The 21436-nt window shown below is 39.0% G+C and overlaps 1 protein-coding gene across 5 annotated transcripts in view; it reads right to left on the reverse strand.

Moving 5' to 3' along the window:
* bsk (mitogen-activated protein kinase dJNK) overlaps positions 1-21436 on the reverse strand; it is a 662508-nt gene that overhangs the window by 37476 nt on the left and 603596 nt on the right. For all 5 annotated transcript variants that reach the window (XM_067138509.2, XM_067138506.2, XM_067138507.2 and 2 more), the window contains 2 exons: positions 14925-15054; positions 11359-11556 (listed from right to left, as the gene is read on the reverse strand). In XM_067138509.2, the coding sequence (XP_066994610.1) occupies positions 11359-11556; positions 14925-15054 (328 nt within the window). The remainder of the gene's footprint in view (positions 1-11358; positions 11557-14924; positions 15055-21436) is intronic.

Consider the following 21436-nt stretch of genomic DNA (forward strand, 5'->3'; position numbering starts at 1 on the left):
CTTATATCAATACATATGAGTTAATTTCTTCTTTTTCTTCTCCCAGAACTTTCTCATCCCCTCCGAGCTGGAAGCCATTTGTGTGTCCAATATAGTAGATTGTTTCCGTTCAACTGTGTTTAGTTTGAGACTTATGCTTTTGTTCTTCAAAATCCTCTTCTCTTTTCTGTCTTTCTTTTCTGTCTTCGATTTGTTGCCGAGTTATACCCAATCCAACGGCTTCTAATCATATTTTACATGATAGGGAATGGAACTGGGAGCACGTAAGTAATACTCCAGAGTATCTTTCATGCATCGCAACTGGTGAAATAAAGTGTTGTTCAAAGGCACCTAGGACAATGCTCGAACAAACTGCAAGTAGTGAACGAATTTCTATTAGAAGACCTGTGGGAACGTCTAACCAAAGAGACAAATGCTTATGCAAGTAAATGCCTTGTATCAGCTATGAAGGATATAAATAGGGTAATGTCAAATGAAAAGGAACGCTGGTTTCCTGTATCTATGGATGAAACGATGGCCACATTACCTCGAAGTGGTAAAGTATGATGGCAAGAAGAAGTTCAGACCCAATCTTGTTGTTGACTACAGTTGTGGAATGGGTGGTGTTGATAACCATGACCAGAGACTCGCATCAATTCCCCTTGATGAGGAAGTATGTAAAAGGGTACAAAAAATATACTTCTACAAGTTAGACATGACATTTCTGAATTCATCGCCACCTCAACCCTGACAAGAAGCGAGTAGGGTTTACCAGCTTCCAGATCAATTTGGCTGAATAGCTGTTGGCAAGGTGTGACCTTGCCTAACTATCCAAAACGAGAATGCACGAGCCCTGTGGATACACACTGAGACTTCAGAGGAGGCACTGGGGACACTTTCCAACCAAAATACCCCCAACAACGAAGAAGGTTATCCCATCACGGAGATGCAAAGTCTGTGTGACACGGGGTCTGAGGAAGGAATCTTCATTTGAATGCCACCGGTGCAAGGTGGCGCTGCAGGTAGATGACTGTTTTATGATCTACCATACACACAAAGACTTTACAAAATATTTCTGACAGTAGTTTCGATATTTTCTCTCATTAGGTTGCTGTAAAGCAAGCTTTTTCAGTGTCGGTGATAATATCATGTAAAGTAATGAAAATAAATGGTACACCAAGGAATAAATAAGTTCAATTAAATGGTATCTGAATGGATTAAAATTTATCAATGGAAAGAAAATATATATAATTCCAATGTACTGTATTACATTTATGGCCTTCATTGGACCACTCTAGCCAACTTTATACAAAGAATTTTTCAGTTTCCTGTCAGCCCAGTACTTCTTCATTCTCTCTGATCTTATCCTTCTTTTTTCATCGGAAATCATCCTTCCTATTGTCTGTCTGTTGATTCTGATTTGCAGTCTGGTTTGTTTGTCTGTGAGTTTCTTGATTTTGTCAGTTTTGTTTCTTAGGTCTTCCAATGTAATTTGTAGTTCATCCATATCTTCCTTGATTTCTGTAATCCACTTAATGTTGCACTTACTATTCCATAATTTTTCTATTATTCTCCTGATGATCCTGTTCTCTGGTGTCCTGATTAGATGTCCAAAAAATGAAATGTGTTTCTTCCTGATTGTGCTCATTACTGGTTCTATTTCCTTGTAGACTGTTTCATTAGAAGCTACTCTCCAGTGTCCATCTTTCTGGTAAGATTTGTCGATGCACTTTCTAATGATTCTTCTCTCTATCTTTAGTACTTTGTCTATTTGTGGAGTGGTAGTTGTTTTGAAGATGATTTTCCTTGCGTATGTTATTTATGGTTGAGTGACTGTTTTGTAATGTTTTAATTTTGTTGCTACTGACAGGCCCTTTTTGTTGTAGGTATTCTTGGTGACATATTGTGCTCTGGTCAGTTTATTTATTCTGTTATGCCATGCTGGCTTTTCATTGAGGTTATATGTTATGATTTCTCCCAGATATTTAAATTTATCTACAATTTTGATTTCTTGGTTTCCTATGGCAATTTTGTTTACGAGTGGTGGGTCAGTAAACATGATTACTGTCTTTTCAAAAGATATTCCAAGACCAATTTCCTGTGCTATTTCCTGTAGTGATATAACTTCTTGTCTGGTTTCCTGAATATTGTTGGACAAGAGAGCAAGGTCATCGGCAAAACCTAGGCAATTTAAACTTATGTTGTCTTTGGGTCTTCCAATTCGGATGTTCTTTGGGTTACTCTTGTACTATTCCCTATTATATATTCCTAGGCACAGTTTTTTTTTTTTCGTCGCACTGTGACACAGATATGTCTTATGGCGACGATGGGATAGAAAAGGCCTAGGAAGTGGAAGGAAGCAGCCGTGGCCTTAATTAAGGTACAGCCCCGGCATTTGCCTGGTGTGAAAATGGGAAACCACGGAAGACCATCTTCAGGGCTGCCGACATTGGGGCTCGAACCCACTATCTCCCGATTACAAGGCACAGTTGAACAGGAGTGGTGACAAGCAATCTCCTTGTCTTAAGCCAGTTTTTATGATGAATGGCTCAGAGAATTCCCCTCTGAACTTGACTTTTGATTTAGTGTTAGTTAAGGTGAGTTCAATCAATATGATTAATTTTGGATGGAGCCCAAAGTTTCTTAAAATTTTCAACATTGAAGGTCTATGGATACAGTCGTAAGCTTTTTTAAAGTCCACAAAGGTTATTGCAAGAGGTTTGTTTTGCTTCTTGTAATATGCTATGGCTAATTTTAAAGTGATGATTTGTTCTGCATAGCTTCTCCAAGGTCTGAAGCCTCCTTGGTATTCACCTAATTCTTCCTCTAGTTGCTCTCTGATCTTCCTGTATAGGATTCTGGAGAAAATCTTGTATGTGCAGTCTAAGAGAGAGATACCTCTGTAATTATCTGGATTGGTTTTATCTCTTTTTTTGTGGAGTGGGTGGATTATGGCTGTGGTCCAATGTTCGGGGAACTTTTCTGTTATATAGATTTTTGTTAGGGCCATGTGTAAGGATGTTCGAACTGTATCACTGGCATATTTCCACATTTCTGCGAAAACTTGGTCTTCTCCGCATTCCTTGTAATTTTTCAACTCTTTGAGTGCTGTTTCCACCTCTTGGATTGTTGGGGGTTTATGAGTTCAGGCGGGGTTTTGATGGGCGTGTCTGGGGTTCTTCACAATTCAAAAGTTTAATGAATGCTTTTGCCATGATTTTGGCATTTTCCTTGTCATTATGTGTCATTTTTCCATCCTCACTTTTCAGCATTAATGTGGGAGGGGCAAATTTTTGTACTTGTCTTCCAAACATTTTGTAAAAGTCTCTGAAATTGGTTTTGTGGTAGTTTGCTTCTATTGAGTTGATTAGATCTTTCTGTGATTGTCTCTTGGTTTGCCTGATAATTTGTGTGAACTTTTTCCTGATATTTTTGAGGTTGGTTGCACTTTCTTCTGTTTTGTGTGTTTGAAATTTTAAGCATGTCTGATGTCTTTCTTCATGAATTTTGTCACATTCTGAGGTCCACCAGGCATGTCTTTTACGTGTGTTCAATGGGGCTAAATTTTCAGCTTGTTGCCTTAGAAGAGAAATCCAAGAATATCTGGAATATACAAAGTACGTCAGTGATAGGATGATGATGATGATGACTCCAGTTTGAAAATGGCGTGAAAGATCTATTTCAGTTGTATGCCCCACAAACTGGTTGCATAGATGAACATCTAGAGGACTTCTTGGAGGAAGTGGAGAGACAGATAGAAGATAAGGAAGTACTATTGATGGGAGATCTAAATGCACAAGTTGGAATGGAAAGACAAGGAAAGGAAGATGTTGTAGGGCCCTTTGGATATGGAAATGTAAATCCAGAAGGCGAGTTGTTGGTGGATTTTTGCATGAGGAATCAAATGATTGTTGGAAACACCTGGTTTAGGAAGAAGAACAGTCAGAAGATTACAAGGTATGGCTGGGGAGACAGACGAACAAAGACCATGATTGATTATATAATCATAGAGAAAGAACACTGGAAGAACCTTGTAGATGTAACAGCCATGCCTGAAGAAGCCTTTGGTGGAGATCATAGAGTTGTGATAGGAAAATTGAAAGTTGGAAAGATTGAAAAACCCCAATTAAGAAGAGAGAAAAGAATTAAAGTATAGAAGTTGAAGGAGAAAAGCATACAAGAAGAATTTCAAAGGGAAATAATACCCTTGGTACCCAGGACAGAGGTGGGGAATGTTGAAGAGGAATGGAAAAGATTTAAGGAAGCACTGGTTGGATGTGCAGAAAAGGTGTGTGGTAGAACATCAGGAAATATGAAAGACAAAGAAACACACTGGTGGAATGATAGGGTAAAGATTAAAGTGAAGGAAAAGAAAATGGCATGGAAAGCATGGAAAACATCTAAGACTGAAGAAGAAAATATGTGGAGGCAAAGAATTTGGCCAAGAAAGTAGTGGAGGAAGAAAAGAGGAAAAGCTGGGCCTTATTCACACAGACATTGAGAGATGATACGCAGGGCAGCAAGAAATTACTGTATGGTATCTTAAGAAACAAAAAGAGACATCAAGTAAACACCAGATTTGTGAAGGATGAAGGTGGCATAATTTTAACAAAGCCAGAAGAAATAAGAAATAGATGGAGAGAGTATTTTCAGAAGCTGCTGAACATAAGATCAGATGACAGTCATTCAATGGACGACCAGGAAAGGCAATTAGTTGACGAAGAAATAGATAAAGAAATTACAATTAAGGAAATTGAAATGGCAGTAAGAAAGATGAAGAATGGAAAAACTGCTGGAATAGATGAAATTTCAGTGGAGATGATAAAAGCAGCTGGAGCTGTAGGCCTGCAGTGACAAATCGGGTTCTCAGGAATGTCTGGGAGAATAAGGAGGTCCCTGAGGATTGGCAAAAAGGAATAATCATCCCAATTTTCAAGAAAGGTGATAAGAAAGTTTTGAAGAACTACAGGGGAATTACTCTAATATCCCATGTTGCTAAGATAATGGAAAGGATACTGGAAAGTAGAATAAGGTTGAGGATTGAGAAGCAGATACAGGAAAATCAGTTTGGTTTCAGAAGTGGAAGGTCAACAATAGAACCCATTTTCATTATGAGACAACTAATGGAAAAGCATTGGGAGTACGGTAATGATATGGTGATGACATTCATTGATATTGAAAAGGCATATGACAGTGTCCCTAGGACGAAAGTTTGGGACAGTCTGGTGCAAAAAGGAATTGGACAGGGATTAATAAAAATGATCATGGCATTGTATAAGGAATGTTGTAGTTGCGTGCAGACACAAGTTGGCAGGACAAGTTGGTTCAAAATAACTAGTGGGCTGAGACAGGGAAGTGTTCTATCACCAATCCTGTTTACAATAGTAATTGATGACATCATGAGAACAGCAAAAGCAGCATATGGAGGAAGAGAAATGAACATGATGTTATTTGCAGATGATATTGTGATTTGGGGAGAAGACGACAGGAAGGTTCAAGAACAGTTGAATGTGGTGAATGGGAAGATTGAAGAATGTGGATTGAAAATAAGTGTAGAAAAGAGTAAAACTCTTGTTATGACCAGAGGGGAGAAAGAAGGGAAAGGTCAGATTAGACTTGCAGACAAGCCCCTGGAAGTAGTAGAAACGTTTAAATACCTGGGGAGTGAATTAATGGAGAATGCTTGACTGGATGCTGAGATTAGTAAAAGGATTCAAGCTGGAAGTTGTTTCTATCATATTGTAAGAAATATGTTATGGGACAAAGATGTGCCAATGGAAGCAAAGGATACTATGTACAAGATGTATTACGTACCCATAACAACTTACGGAGCAGAAACTTGGACAATGACAAAGAAGGATGAGAGTCGAATACAGGCAGCCAAAATGAAATTCTTGAGGAGTATGATACAGAAGAGTAGAAGAGACAAAATAAGGAATGAGAAAATCTGGGAAGAAATTGGAGTGGAAAAAATGAATGATAGAATAGAGAAGAGCCGACTAAGATGGTTTGGGCACATAAAGCGAATGAGCGACGAAAGAATGCCAAAAAAGGTGATGGAAATGCAAATCCAAGGAAGGAGAGGCCATGGACGACCATGATTGAGATGGAAGGATACCATCCAACGCAGCATTATAGAAAGAAACCTGGACTGGGACACAGTGTTGGAGGAGGAGTGGTGGAAAGACCGAAGAAAGTGGAGAGGAACCATATTTGCCCCTACCCGGCTACAGCTGGATAAAGGGAAATGATGATGATGATGATGATGATGCCTGAGAATTGGAACCAGTTCTTGTAAGTTATCTGTCAGTTTTATGTTTTGTGTGACTTCTCTATATTTATCATTCCTAATTAATTGGTGTGGATCAAAGTTCCTCTTTCGTTTATTACGTTTTGGTTTCTTTTTTAGTGGTGTGAACTTAATTTTCATTTTGACTATGTAATGATCTGAACCTATATCTACTCCTCTTAATAATTTAACATTGTAGATTTCTTTGTGGAAGGTTTTGTCCATAAATACGTGATCCAGCTGCCATTTCCCTTTTCTCCAGTCAGGATGTTTCCAAGTTTTAAGTTTGTTGGGCTCCTTTTGAAGTAGGTGGACTTGGAGATTAGTTTGTGTTCTCTGCAGAGTTCAAGTCTTTGACCATTCTTATTTGTATGTTTATGTGGAGCCCATTTCCCAATGATATCTCGGTATTTCTTTTCTCTTCCGAGTTGGGCATTGAAGTCCCCTAATAGGATCTTAACGTTGTTAATATTTATTTGGTTTACAGTTTGGTCAAGGAGATCCCAAAACTTTTCCACTTCTTTCCTAGTCTTTGTTAGAAAATTCTTTTCATTAGTAGGGGCATGGGCATTAATGATGATATAAATTTTGTTGGATGCTTTTAAACTCAAAGTTGCAGTTCTAGGTGAGATGGCTTGAAAATCGATTATCGAATCTATTATTTTCACATTGACTATAAACCCAGCTCGAAATTGGGGACACTGTTTCATAACCCTTAGTCCAGGTTTCCCGTTGTAAATTCTGTAGCCTTGAGATTCGAATGGTTCTTCTGTAGTATTTCTCATCTCCTGGAGTCCTGCTACTAAAATTTTCTGTTTATCTAATTCGTCCGTCAAGTTCTTTAGATTTCCTGCTTTAAGTAGAGAATTAATATTATAAGTTGCAATGTAGTTGATCTGATCTTGTTTGATCCTGTTCTTATGTGCTGGCATAGGAATGGGTGAATAGAGAAAAATTCATTTTAACTTAACAGATAAAAAGTAACATTTACACAAAAGCATTTTCATATTTCACAAACCTCTGATGATGATGATGCTTGTTGTTTTAAGGGGCCTAACATCGACAGTCATTGGCCCCTATCACAAACCTCTACTGAAAACTGTACAAATCAAATGGTTGAGAGGGTTGCCAGGTCCCGTCCTTGCTGCATAAAATTAGCTGCTGGTGGTGATTGTTGTTTTAAGAGGAAGAACAACTTTGTAACCAACCTCTACTAACACTAAGGAAAAGGACCGATACTTCTAAGAATACCAGCATGGGCGAAAGAAAGGGAAGGACCATGAATAGCGCAAATCTTTTCGGAAAAGAACAAGAGTTGACCAACAGAGGTCAGACAGGAAACTTAAGAGTGAGGAACCTGACACAAGTAAATGGAAGCAACACCAGACTCAGCTGGGGGAACCATGGTCGCCAATCCACACTCCCAAGTTGAGAGGCCCTGGTCCCACTTTTAGTCGCCTCCTCTTACGACAGAAAGGGGGATGTAGAATTAAGTACTAAAATGTGATGCAGTTAATTTGTAAGGCATTAGGAGTTGGGAAAAGCACGGTAAATGATTGGCAGCGCAATCAAAAATCTTTGAAGCATTGTTTTGTAACATGGCAGACAATCACGTTGGTATGTATTGCACTCATATTATTTTTTCATGTTTAAAGAATTCCTGAATCATTGTCCCGTTTCTCTATGGGATAGGGTACGAGGTGAGATGAATCTGGCGTGGTGAGTTTTTAATGACTGGATGCCCTTCCTGAAGTCAACCTCATCAGAGGAGTTAATGAGATGAAATGAATGGCGTGATCTATGATAGCAGGAAGGGAGAGGGTGAAATCTGGTGCCAGCACATAGAATCCTCCTATCGAACAGCACCAAGGCTAAACGTCCCCATCCGACGGACGAAGCACCATCAACAGCGTCATATGCCCTCACTCCATATGAGCACTGCAGATAGGATTGAAATTTAATCCAGGCTTTTGGCACGCAGTCTGGTGATTAGAAATTGTATACCACCACCTCTCCTACCCTGCCGGCTAACATTCCAATGGTGAAATTTGTTTCGATCAACGGGACTCAAATCGGCTAACCACTGTGTCAGACCGTTTAGACTTCAATGCCTTAATGATCATGGCCATCAGATGGGCTGAATCATAGAATAATTTATTTGGCGTTAAAGAATAAATGTAATAGCCTTTGTCATACAGATATACACATATTCTCCATATAAACTAAACAAGTACACTTCATTACTAAAACTACATAAAACTCAAAATATCTTACATGCCAATGGATACATTTTGTGTAATACTTGTAATACTGTAGATTACTGCAACTAAGCAAACTTTATAAGTCTCAAACTACTGTTTGAAACATGGTGAAACAAACCTTCATTTCATTACCCAATGAAACGCAAGTCTTGATCACGCCAGTAAAACGGGCATCCACTGTACACAACTGATTTAAAAAGGTACACTTGCATTTAGAAAAGAGGACAAAAACGAATAGCAAGCATTACCGAGGATGGAATGAGACGAGATAGAAGAATTTAGAATCCAATTATTTGCTTTATGCTTTTCAAATATATTTTATGCTGTATGTGTGGCACCAATGCAAACATCAGAGGATGTTCTCTTGGTTCTCAAATAATGGTCTTTGGAGTTGGAGAAGGATCAAGTCAACCAAGCACTGAATTTTAGAAGTACAAAGCTGCAACCCCGTATTGAAAAGTAATTTAATCTATGAGTAACATGCTAAATTGATGAACTGTCACGTACAAATCATTTGGCTACCAAGTCTTGCATTAAAACTGAACAAATGAGTTTGTTAGCTTCTTCCATACCACAAGTCTACAAATCATGGTTAACATCCTGTAGAAAAAATTTAAGGGGTAGAGATGACAACAGTGATTTACGCCCATTGCCTACCTTTGAATTAGAGATAGAAAACCAAAACTGACATTCTTGACACATCTCAGAACCGTTCCAGAGCGCATGCTTTAATATTTCTTGGCAAAGGAATGAAGAGTTCTGGGAAGACCCTCATTTCCACAGTGCTGCTATTAAACATAATATTGATACGTGCCAGCCCTGTGGTAGCCTCTTTCAGTACTTCCTGGAAGGGCCTAGTGAGTCGGACGACCACGGTGGGGTGGGGTTGGCCTTTCCGTTTATTCTTCTCGTCGGCTGGCTTACCTGCAAGTTTCTGGGAGATGCATCGAGAATGTTCCGCATCCAGCCACATCACAAATATTCTGGTTCAGATCACCCTAGCTATAAAAAGGGGGCCTAGCTGCGGACAGTCTGCCAAAGTTGGACTCCGTGGTGGTGTCACCATTGGACTAAGTGCTGGAGTCAGTGTGAGACTCAGTGCGTTGGGATTCGGTGGCTGGGCAGAGGGCGACAGAGGTGTGGGCTGTTGCTAGTGTCACACCAAGGTTTGAACGAGGAGTTGCAGTCGTCGTGTCGGAGTGTCCAGCAAGTAGCCGGACTGAAGAGGACGTACGGAACAGAAGACTGTGCAGTGCCTTAGAGTACTGTGTGTTTGTAAATTGTCATAGAGTCGGTGACCGGAGCAACTATCGTTAATGTAATTCGAACAGCGCTAATAGTCATTTTGTTATTACTGCCCTGTTTATTTGTTCACTGTGTTAGAGTGTGTGAATTACTGGACTGTCCCTGGACCTGAACCAAGGGACAGTTATTGTGAGGCATATGGCCAGTAGCACTGTGTTTGAACCTAGCATTCTGCACAAGCTGCTGTGTGGGGTGATTGGACTTGAGAGAGAGAGAGAGAGAGAGAGAGAGAGAGAGAAAATGTGTGTCTAAATGGTGTTAGCATGCTGGCCTTTGGTCACAGGGGTCCTGGGTTCAATTCCTGGCAGGGTCGGGAATTTGAACCATCATTGGTTAACTTCCCTGGCACAAGGGCTGGGTGTATGTGTTGTCTTCATCATCATTTCATCCTCATCACGACATGCAGGCCGCTCATGTCCTCGGACACTCCCGGCACTAAAAGCCATATGCCATTTCATTTCATGTGTGCGTACATTTATTGGCTCATCCTGAAATAAAGTAGAGTAACAAAACAGATTCGTAACATAAACTCTGATTGTAGTAAGTACATTATCATGTTGACGAGAGGTTACGATATAAGTGCATATTGTTGGTGACTCGGAATAATCCTTCTCGTGTTACATTGTAATAAAGCAGTTGAGTCCAATATGTCCTTTAAACTTGTTCATGTGCAGTCCACCACACGAGTGGAACACAGTTCCTAGAAACTATAGAAGCAGCAAGGGTAATGCAGTTTTAAATATTTACAGATAAATCAGGCTGTGATAGCTGCAGTACAACATGATTTTGTTCATAGAACATTAATGCAGTCATGGAGGTACAAGATTATCCGGTGGTGAGATATCTTCCATCCACAATTAACATTGTGGCTACCAAGTTGCGATGAAAAGCAGATATTCAGCTTGACAGTTCTGGTTCAAAAATATTTTACTGCACTGACTACATCAGTGATCAGTCCTATGTGAGCAGATATTTTCTGAAATGAGCTTGCTTATTAATAATCAACGAAGCAGGGTATATGGCAGAATAGATTACGTAAATTGTAAGAATTGTAATATTTCTTTGTTTGCTGATGTGTACTGTTAGAATTACTACAATATAATTACAAGCACACAAGGGCACCATACTCTAGTGTCTAAGATAGCATCCTTCCGAGTATATGACGTGCAATTCCTCTCAAACTTTTGTCATGTATAAGGTATCCAGCTAAGAGTCTCCAAAAGCTATCAAGAGTAAATAGTATTATAGCATGGTCATCTCAAGCTTTGCAACATCAGTCTCAGGAGTCTCAAGCTAGAATATTCCCCATCCCTCCTCTAAATTCACAGCTGAGATCTATACGAAGGACTTTACAATGTCTGCAACGAATTAGAATACCTTTATATTTTAAAAAAATGTTATAGAGACAAACCAGAAGCATCCAACATTACAGAAATATCTATTCAAAATCCGAATCCCATCTTATGAAATGGACTAATTGCACAAGATCACAAAGTCTATGAGGTATAGGTCTAGTGAACTTACCCTGTGAATGATGCCAGCAGAGTGCAGGTGCTTGATGCCACACAGCATCTGATAGAGAAGATACGACATACGTTCATGGTCCAGGTCCATTTGAATCACCTGGCATAGGTTAGCATCCATCAGCTCCATCACCAGGTACACATCCTGGAATTCCTCCAGGGATTTTTGCGGTGTGAATGCATTTAGCAATCCAATTATCTGTACAAATACAAATAAGAATTAAACAGTTCCATCCAGGAACTATCTGAACTCAAAGCAAAGCCTTAGCGGACAAATCCAGTGTTTCCTCGTCCACCTGCGCATAGTCTGAATGAAGGATAAGTCCACTAAAGTTCTTTGCGCATGCAGTACATAAAATAATTTTACGAGCAATTCAAAACTGAAAGAAAATGTCATATTGAGTTAATTTTTCTCACATTCGCTGTGCAATGAAAATGAAGCGTTTCTATTGAGTCGTATATTTGTTGCTCATTTAAAATTAAGCATGTCTCTAGGCAACAATATACGGCAACTAATTTGTTTCATAAGAACATTCTTTATATGTTAACGTTATTCTTCTTACTTTTTTTTGTAAAAAAAAAAAAAAAAATAGGAAGCTATACTTTCCAGTGTCAATTCAGTTACTGTAACAAAGTTCTACAGTCTGTCGAACAATAAATATAAACAACTACAGCACTATAATGTACCTGTAAAAAATGTTATTAAAGTAAGAATGACTTGTTTCGTTCATGAAACAAGATCATCAGATTGTATCATCTCCCTAATTAGTTATTATAAATTGATGAAAATAGTTTAGAAATGTAGAAACATTTATGTTTAAATTGTGTTTATACCTATTAATATTTGAAAGTTAAAACTTATCTTAGTGAAGTCAAGCAAAAGCAAAGTCATCTCCATACAGGCCACGGAGGCCCTTGGAGGAGTGGAAGGTATCCACTATCCGTAACGTCGGCACTTGATGCGGTAGAGTGGTTAGCACTATACCCGGCCACCAGTACCCCCAGGAAATCAACCTGGTACTCATTTTTGGTGTAGGCTGACAAAACTTCACGACCATATGCACCAAAATCACGTTTCTTACATTTTTCGACTTCCTGGAATGAGTTAGCTGGAAAATTTATAATGTCCAATAACGGACCAACTATAATGCTATTATAAATTTACTAATTAAGGACAAATATTTCAGGTTCCCTATGGGAATCAACATCTATATCATCTGGTGGCTAGGCAAGCATCAATTTTTTATAATGAGACAAAGTCTCTCATAGTGCATTGGCACTGCTGGTGGCTCCCAGTAGCCTATGCAGTGGCCTCCACGGTATGCACTAGCCATGCGTCTTGGTAGGTGTGCTATTTACCAACTGATGAGCGCAACTTAACACACTGGGACGAAACACCGGCAACCAGGAATGAGTTAGCTGGAAAATTGATAATGTCCAATAACGGACCAGCTGGCCCCGCGGTGTGCGGGTAGTGTGCCTGCCTCTTACCCGGAGACCCCGGGTTCGATTCCTGGCCAGGTCAGGGATTTTTACCTGTATCTGAGGGCTGGTTCGAGGTCCACTCAGCCTAGGTGATTACAATTGAGGAGCTATCTGATGGTGAGATAGCAGCCCCGGTCTAGAAAGCCAAGAATAACGGCAGAGAGGATTCGTCGTGCTGACCATACGGCACCTCGTAATCTGTAGGCCTTCGGGCTGTGCAGCGGTCGCTTGGTAGGCCAAGGTCGTACGGGGCTGTTGCGCCATAGGGTTTGGTTGGTTGGAATAACGGACCAACTATATTGGTTAAGGGGAGTATCAAAGGCCTATCTTGATAATGTTAAATTTAACAGATTTACATCCCAGTTTCTTTGGAACTTTCCAAGGTAATAAAACGAAATTTTGATAGGATATATATAAATAACTAATACATTTACTGGTCTACTTTCTTGGTTCTACCTTTATTAGATATCAGGATATGGATTTTTTAAATCAAGTACTTATATTTTTAACAAATATTTATTATCAAACTATGTGTGGTATCTCTACCATTGTAGATCCATATAAAAACAATAATGCTGTTAATGAGAGGTAAAAGTTCGGAACTCTACCTTAAAAAAAAAGAATGGGAAAAAATCGTGAAACAAATGTAGTTCCTCAGAAATTGCACTTGAAAGTGTAATGCCACTTACAAGACGTGGGTGCTACGATGTTTCCTACCATATAAACACCAGACAGGAAGAGATATCATAGCAATCAATGTAGCCAACTTATGCAGCAGGATTTTATTGTAAATCAACATAAATTACTGCCTTCTAGAGCAAATAGTTCCCCAGATATCTTGTCTAAAATGAACAAGGGTTCACGAAATCTGGAGAAATGGCTTGTGCAGTAAGATATCTTTTTAAATTTATAAATACCTGCAATCATCCAAACTCAATGAAACATACATCAAAATAAAGAACTAACTCCATATAATAATTTTCCATGAAAAATAAATCAAATTTTTTTTAAAAACCAATACCCTTAATGAAGATAATATGTCTGCTCATGGAAAACCTGTATTTACAGATCTCCATGTGCTACCTTTTCTTTTTTTTTGAGAAAGACCAATTCGTAGCCTTTTGAGGAGCAAAAGATACTAAAAGCTTCCAGATATTGTGCAGTTTGTCTCTCAAATGTTCAGCTACATTCGGGATGACCTATCTGTGTGAGAAATGAAATGGAATACCTCAAGAATAAAATATGATCACGATTAACAGATCCACATCTGCAGTTTAGTTAAAAGTGATTTCTGCCTGGACATCACTGAAATTCAAGCTCAAGGATCTTGCTATTGACCTGGTGAGTACATTCAAAATTATTTATCTGTTTATTTATTATACATGGGTGGTAATCAATCTTAAAATGATAGAAAACTACAAATTTATCATATGAAAAAAAAGTATGACACAATATACTGAAAAAAATGTTCAGAGTGAATTTCCTTCCTGACAAGTTTTAGCAGTCTTCAAAGATATTACGCTGTGTTGACATTTCAGCTACTGTGCAGTAGCTCTTGTCAAGAAAAAATGCTTTATACTATAAGAAGAAACAATGAAGAAACTGGAAAAACGTATCTTAAGAAACTACAATATTGTGTGTGTACACAACATCAGTACATGTTACCATAGCCTAATAACCCGAAAGAAGACCTTAAGCTGTCGGCACGAGGGATAAAGTAAAACTATTAATGTCATTCAAAAAAACCTGTGATCATGAATATAGCACTAACAAGCATTTGGATAAGATCTTTCATCTGAAGGTAAAAAAATGTATGAATACTGCTGGTGTTTTTTATATCTGCCCTGTATTTAAAACTTAAATTTCATGGATAAGTACTACAGAAAATCCAATTAAGATGATGGAAGATAGTGTATGATGTTAATATAACATACATCTACCCACACACCATCAAGTAATTTTTTTAAAGAGGCATTCAGCACTTATACTAGAATCGATTGTAGCACTAAGGTCTTCAGTTCTTTACAAGAAATCTTATTTGTTATAGACTGTATGTTAAAAATTAAATTAAATATAGCTTACATTTTTATGATTGACAAGCTTCATGAGCTTAAACTCTCGGTAGGCGCGCTTAGCGTGAGTAACATTCTGGAAGGGACGGCTGAGTTTCTTGATAGCAACATTTTGTTGGGTCACAGTGTCATATGCAGCACTGGAACAAGCAATGAAACAAATTAATAGAAATGTAGGTACTTCTACATGACAATTTATACCACATATTCTTAGCCTATACATAAATAATGAACTAAAGACTATTCTTTTGTATATTTTTCATATAGAGTACGGTATAACATTTGCCACTCATCACCAAAATTCACCAAAACTATCTTGACCCTGAACTTTTAAGGACACAATGAAAGCAAATGAAGTGAAGTTCATGAGCTACAGTGCATGAAAATAAAACAAGACAGAACCAAAATGAAGAGATAAAAAGGAGTGTTAGAAAATGTAGAACAGGATGGATGCAATAAAGCTAAGATGGTATGGACACATAATGAGAATGCCAGAGGACAGGACACCTAAGCAGGTATTTAAGGAAACAATAAAAAGAAAAAGGACAAGAGACTAAAAGACTAAATGCAAAAGACAGACAAGGAAGTCAGTTTCAGCAAAGAGATGCAAGAGGAATGGAAACAGGAGACAGGTAAAGAAGAAAATAATTTTCATAACACATAGGAAGCTCAATACTGCTATGTTAAATTACAGAAAAAAAAATTACTGTTTAGTAGTGTAAAGAAGTGAATAGTGAAAATTTCCCATTTCTATTCTATTATGACTTGTTTCAAATTTCGAAAACATGACAGCAATTTCATGGTGTCATATTAATTTCAAGTTAACGTGGATTCCCTACTTCATTTACTTTGTAAAATAATTTAAAAGCTTCTGAATTAGCCCAATGATCAACATGCACGGTAAAATACTTGTATAGCTACAATAAAAATAACTAATTCCATAATGTAGTTAATGAATAACCCCATTTATCATCTTACTACAAAAACCAGCAGTATTAGGGACATTACTTTTAAATTAAAATATTTTCTTTGGGACTGAACTAGCCTGTAAATCTCATCATACCTAAATCAAATATGTGAACATAAATTAGTAGACCGGCTTCAATGTTACAATCTACTACTGTATGTGGTTTTACAATCTCATTCTAAAATAATATAATGTTGGTAAGAGCTGCAAAGTAAAAGCTGTACAGGTCCTTGCAATCCTTTGTGAATTAACTAACTGCATCCTCAATTTGAAGCTTGCTCTGTGGTCTGGTCTTATCATCGAACCACTAAAAACTGACAATGTAGCAGATTTAATTATTGTGTAAAAATGGTTCTTTGAACAGGGGGTCTGCTTAAAGTTTAGGAGTTCTGTTACTCAGGGAACGTAACTTACGTTCTTAGTGACCTTTTCGGCTTGAAACAATTTTTATTTTATCTTGTAATTTATTTAGAAATTCCTTCGTTGAATAAACAATTTTGTTTTATTTAAAATTTATTTTCCACTTTATTTGTTCAGAGATGATAATTACCTAATTGCACTTCCTCTTAAAACAAATATCACCACCACCACCACTGTGATTCACAGTAACGTGCATCCAAACGCTGTCAAGGCAACAATGGACAGTTTTTGCTGGGGCCTCTTAAATCAGCAGCCTTAGCCACGGTCACGTCTTTGGTCTGCTGCAGAAATCCCTGCCGATTAAGCGTTTCATCACCAATCGTGCAGTTTCTGATGCTGTGGAATAGTGGTTCAATCAGCAACCAGTGCCTTTCATTGGAGAGAGTATAGAGACAGCTGTTCAGCATTGCGACAGGCACCTGAAGGTGGAGGTGATTATCTGTACACTCTCTCAAACTATCCCCAACATACTGTCGTTCTGACATATTATATTTTGCCTAAAATATACAGAGCAAGTCTGTATACACTATGTTCCAATTAAATACAGTGGAATCTCGATTATCCGTTCCCGGAAAATACGTTTTCCCGGAATATGCGTTCAAATTACGTGGTCCCGCGAGCATCGTAATTAAATCACGTTGTAATAGTCCCGCATTATCTGTTCCTCGAAGAAACGATTTCCCGGATCAACCGTTCAGAAATTCCAGTCCCATCAACGCTAAATCCTCGATCAATCGTTTTTTAATAAACTGTATCTCACAAAAGGACGGCTATGGCATATTTATGGATCTTGGCGTTAACGCCCCGTCACTGCGATAATTAAAGCAAGTACTGTACCGGTACTGGAAAAGCGATCTGCGGTGAACTTGCATAAGGGACCATCTTAGCATCGCATTCGGGTGGTGTTTAGAGAATCTCGGAAAATCATAAAGCATTGAGTGGCGACAACAATTGCAAGGAGACACGGCGCATTTCGACAGCTCTCTTTGAAGACGGAACGAGTTTCGTCAAATGTTCGCACTTATAAAACGTCCATATTACGTCCAGGGTTAGATGTTTATATTTTTACTTTTTTCGATCGTACTGCCGAAGAGGTTTTTGGCACTTTGCTCAGGGCACTGCAGAGTAACTGGGCTTTCAGGCAGGAATCGAAACTACTTCTTAACACAAATTCAGTACGGTATTTTTAATATTATCGTACATGATTATGTTAGCGAGACCAAAACACATGTTGCACCTAAATGTAATTTAAAAAAAAAAAGAAAGCCATGGGAGGTCTTGGAATTGTCTATTACTGTTTAGGTCCTAATGTAAGACTGGGAATTTTACGTTTTCGTGTTAAAATACCAAAAACCGCAGTCGTTTTATTTGCGCACGTTACATTTTAAATGGTTGGTATAATTTCAAACTCGCACTGACATGTGCAGCGAGCGCGCTTTCCAGATGACCTCAAGGTCACGAATAACCGTAATTTCTGAAGTTTTGATATTTCTTTTATCTTTCCAATTTGATTGGATTTGTGACGCGCAGAATTGAATATAATGCATTCGAGAACTTTTAAGAATCGATACTTATATTCGAAACCATGTTTTCGAGTTCAACATAACCTTTAAAAGTCGACGTAGGCCTAATTTGCGCGGTACGAGATTTCCAGAAACTGACTACGAACAGTATACCGGAGACCAAATTACAATGAAAGATTAAGAAATGAACGGATTTCACATTCATTTTGGGTGCTTTCGTATCTAATGTGCTTTATTTTATTAGATGAGAGAATTAAAAACTACTTGTGGTCGATTGTCGTTTGGCTTGGCGTTATTAGATTTTTCGAAGTTTGGCTAGCCTAATCAAAGTCGCTGAACTGAAAGAAGTTTTCACGGGAAACTGACGAAGATTCCCCTGTAAAACTGAATATAAAGTATCGAGATTTTGAACTCGCGTACGGGTAATTAATGCGGTTTCGTGGTCTAACATGCCCGCCTCTCATCCAGAGGCCCGGGTTCGATTGCGACCAGGTCAGACAATTTTACCTGGATATAAGTCTGGTTCCAGGTCCACTCAGCCTACGTGATTACCTTTAATTGTGGAGCTATCTAATGGTGAGATGGCGACCCCGATCTACAGAGCCAGGAATATCGGCCGAGAGGATTCGTCGCACTGACCATGCGCACCTCGTAATCTGGAGTCCTTCGGGATGAGCAGCGGTCGCTTGGCAGGCAAAGTCCCACTGGGGCTGTAGTTTGGTTTGGTTTAGGAGTTTTGTAAGATTATAATTATACATATTTCATTTTTGTGATGTTTAGCCAAATTGTTGATGGTTTTCATTCATTCCCGGATTATCCGTTTTCCCGTATTGTACGTTTTATTTTCATGGTCCCTCGAAAAACGGAGAATCGAGGTTTCACTGTAACCATTATATATGGTCATAATAAAATAAGGTGTTTCTAAATGACCATGGTTACTCCTTCACCTCTCCCTCATCTGACAGAGATCCGTTCCCTCTCATACAGTACGCAAGACTAGATGATTTCAATTTGAAGCTCATTCACACTATTCGACAGCAAATTCGTCACAAATGGTCTACAGAATGGGAAACATCTCAACTGCACAAAGGTAGAGCTTATGCTCTCGTACAACCCGACATCCCTCCTAAGCCATGGTATTATAAGTTCCATCGGCCACGAGGTCTAACGGTTTCAGTCATCCGAATGAGGCTAAATCATGGATCATTCCCTTCACATCTCCATCGCGTAGGGTTTTTGGATTCACCGCGCTATCGATGTCAGCATGCGGAGGATGGAGATCTCAACCACATTGTGTTTGTGTGTGGCCTTTATGATGCTTCTCGAAGCCATTTTCTTGCTGAACTATCTGATCTAAAAGGGCCATTCCCGACCACCGCAGCATTGGTGTTGCAAGGCGAAAACAATTCAGTTCTCAATGCTGTGATGGTCTTTATGAGAACCGTGGATATAAGAATTTGACTTTGTGCTCTTCGCATTTTTGCCAGTGTTTTGTTTGTTTCTCCTCTCCTCCCGGAAAAGTGATTCGGTGTGGTGGTATGTACTTGAAGAATGTGGATGATTTGGTTTTCATTTCTTATACGTACTTTGCGCTGACAATATTTATATTTTTGTATGTGTGCTGTGAGTGTTCCTTGTACATGGAGGAGGACCAAATGTTGATACAACAAAGGTCAATTAAATAAATTTTTAAAAATGAAGGTCAGCAGGTAAAAAATACAAAGAAACTTACATAACGAACACCAAATGCAATTAAGATTCCATTCAAATAAACGCAGCAATACAAGATTAATGACTAAGAGTACAGCTCCATCAATAAAATTACAATGAAGTACAGCAATCCTCCCCATTTCGGGTGGAACAATACAGTGATCTATGACATGGTTCACTAGATAAAGTTACCGTTAGCTTACACATGCATTTCCCAGCAGAAATAAGAATGAAAGTGGAAGGGACCAAAGGAAGGGATGGGTACTCACCAAACCATTCCCTGAGCACCCACGCCCTTCGGTGAAAGCTCCAAGTACCGGGAGGGAACACAGAACGTTGTGTCTCCAAACTCCACCGTGGTGAACATGGCGGTCGGATCAGGCACAAGCTATGCTACTGTGGTGCTCACACTGGATGGGACACAACTTACTGTAGCTCAGTAACCATCCATAAATGACATCGAAACAAAATAATTCGAGCCTGGGCCCTTCTAGTTAATTATATTACACGAGTCCAAATTTGAAAGATTTACTACGCATTCTAACCATCTGCACCAAATATCATTAACTATGCAACAAAGTACACAAACAATGTTTCAGTACCACAGTTACTGAAACTGAGACAATATTTGTTTCGGTTTTCTGAAATTTTCACAAAATGCTACATTTTTAACTACCCATAAATCTGAGACGACAGATAACGGATTTTTCACTCTGAATTTACACCTCCACTGAAAGAAAGAACTAAAATGTCCTATAGCCCTATTCAATGTAAAAAATTGTGAAATTTTCAGAAGAAATGTCATGTGAATTTTATGCAATATACTTAATTCATGTAGCTCTTGTTGTAAGCACGTGGTCAGTGCACTGACAACATAAAACAGAATATTCGAGCATAGGCAATTCCAGCTGCATATTATCAAAGTCCTATATTCTAACAAAAATACGCCTTTTTAATGGTTAGATGATGATTCTCTCCATTTCTACATAAGATTGTTACAATGTGACCAAAACATCTCCTCCTTTATTAATTAATGCAGCCTCTGTTCTTTTCAATTTTATGAATGCATCCTGAGTTCACATGACACCAGATAGAGATGTAATAAGTCACCCATAACTGGATACCATAGAGCGAAATCTGGAAACTACTATGTTCATAAAAACCAGAACACCTTAAAGACTAGAGATAGGAAGTCCATATTCACAGGACATGTGCATTAGTATTTCTGAAGAAATGATTAGCATTTGAACCATGTTGGCCCTCAGGATCAAGGTCCACATCGATATCAACAGCGCACCACCATCGACTGGCTCTCCTTGTCGCTATAAACCGAAGGTAATGGATCAATGTGACCTGACCAGACGTGCAGGATACCTCGCAGACGTATGCGAGAACCGTACCGTCAAATGAGTAAGTATGAAAGAGGGCGCATTATTGCCATAAGAGAACGTGAAGCATCCATCTGGGAAATTGCTTCTCGTGTGCGACGAAGTGTGTCGGCAGTGCACCGGATGTGTATAGAATGGTTCACAGAAGGCCGCAGAACACGACGAGATGGGTCTGGTCACATCACCCAGACACCCCCCCCGAGAAGATCGACACCTCATCCGAATGGCATTGCAGGAAAGTTTTGCGCCATCCTCCGCTCTGGCGCAACAGTGGAACAGTGTGACACATCGTACACTGTGAGGAGTGACACCCCGTCGCCTTTTATTACGGTCTGGGTTACCGGCGCGTCGTCCACGTCTCCGCCTACCTTTGACTAATGTGCATAAACATTCTAGACTGCAATGGAGTATGGAAACGACATCACTGGGGACAGGAATAGATGATGATGATGATGATGATGCTTGTTGTTTTAAGGGGCCTAACATCGAAGGTCATCGGCCCCTAATGATACGA

This window comes from Anabrus simplex, chromosome 1, assembly GCF_040414725.1.
Source record: "Anabrus simplex isolate iqAnaSimp1 chromosome 1, ASM4041472v1, whole genome shotgun sequence".
In the NCBI taxonomy this organism is placed as follows: Eukaryota; Metazoa; Arthropoda; class Insecta; order Orthoptera; family Tettigoniidae; genus Anabrus; species Anabrus simplex.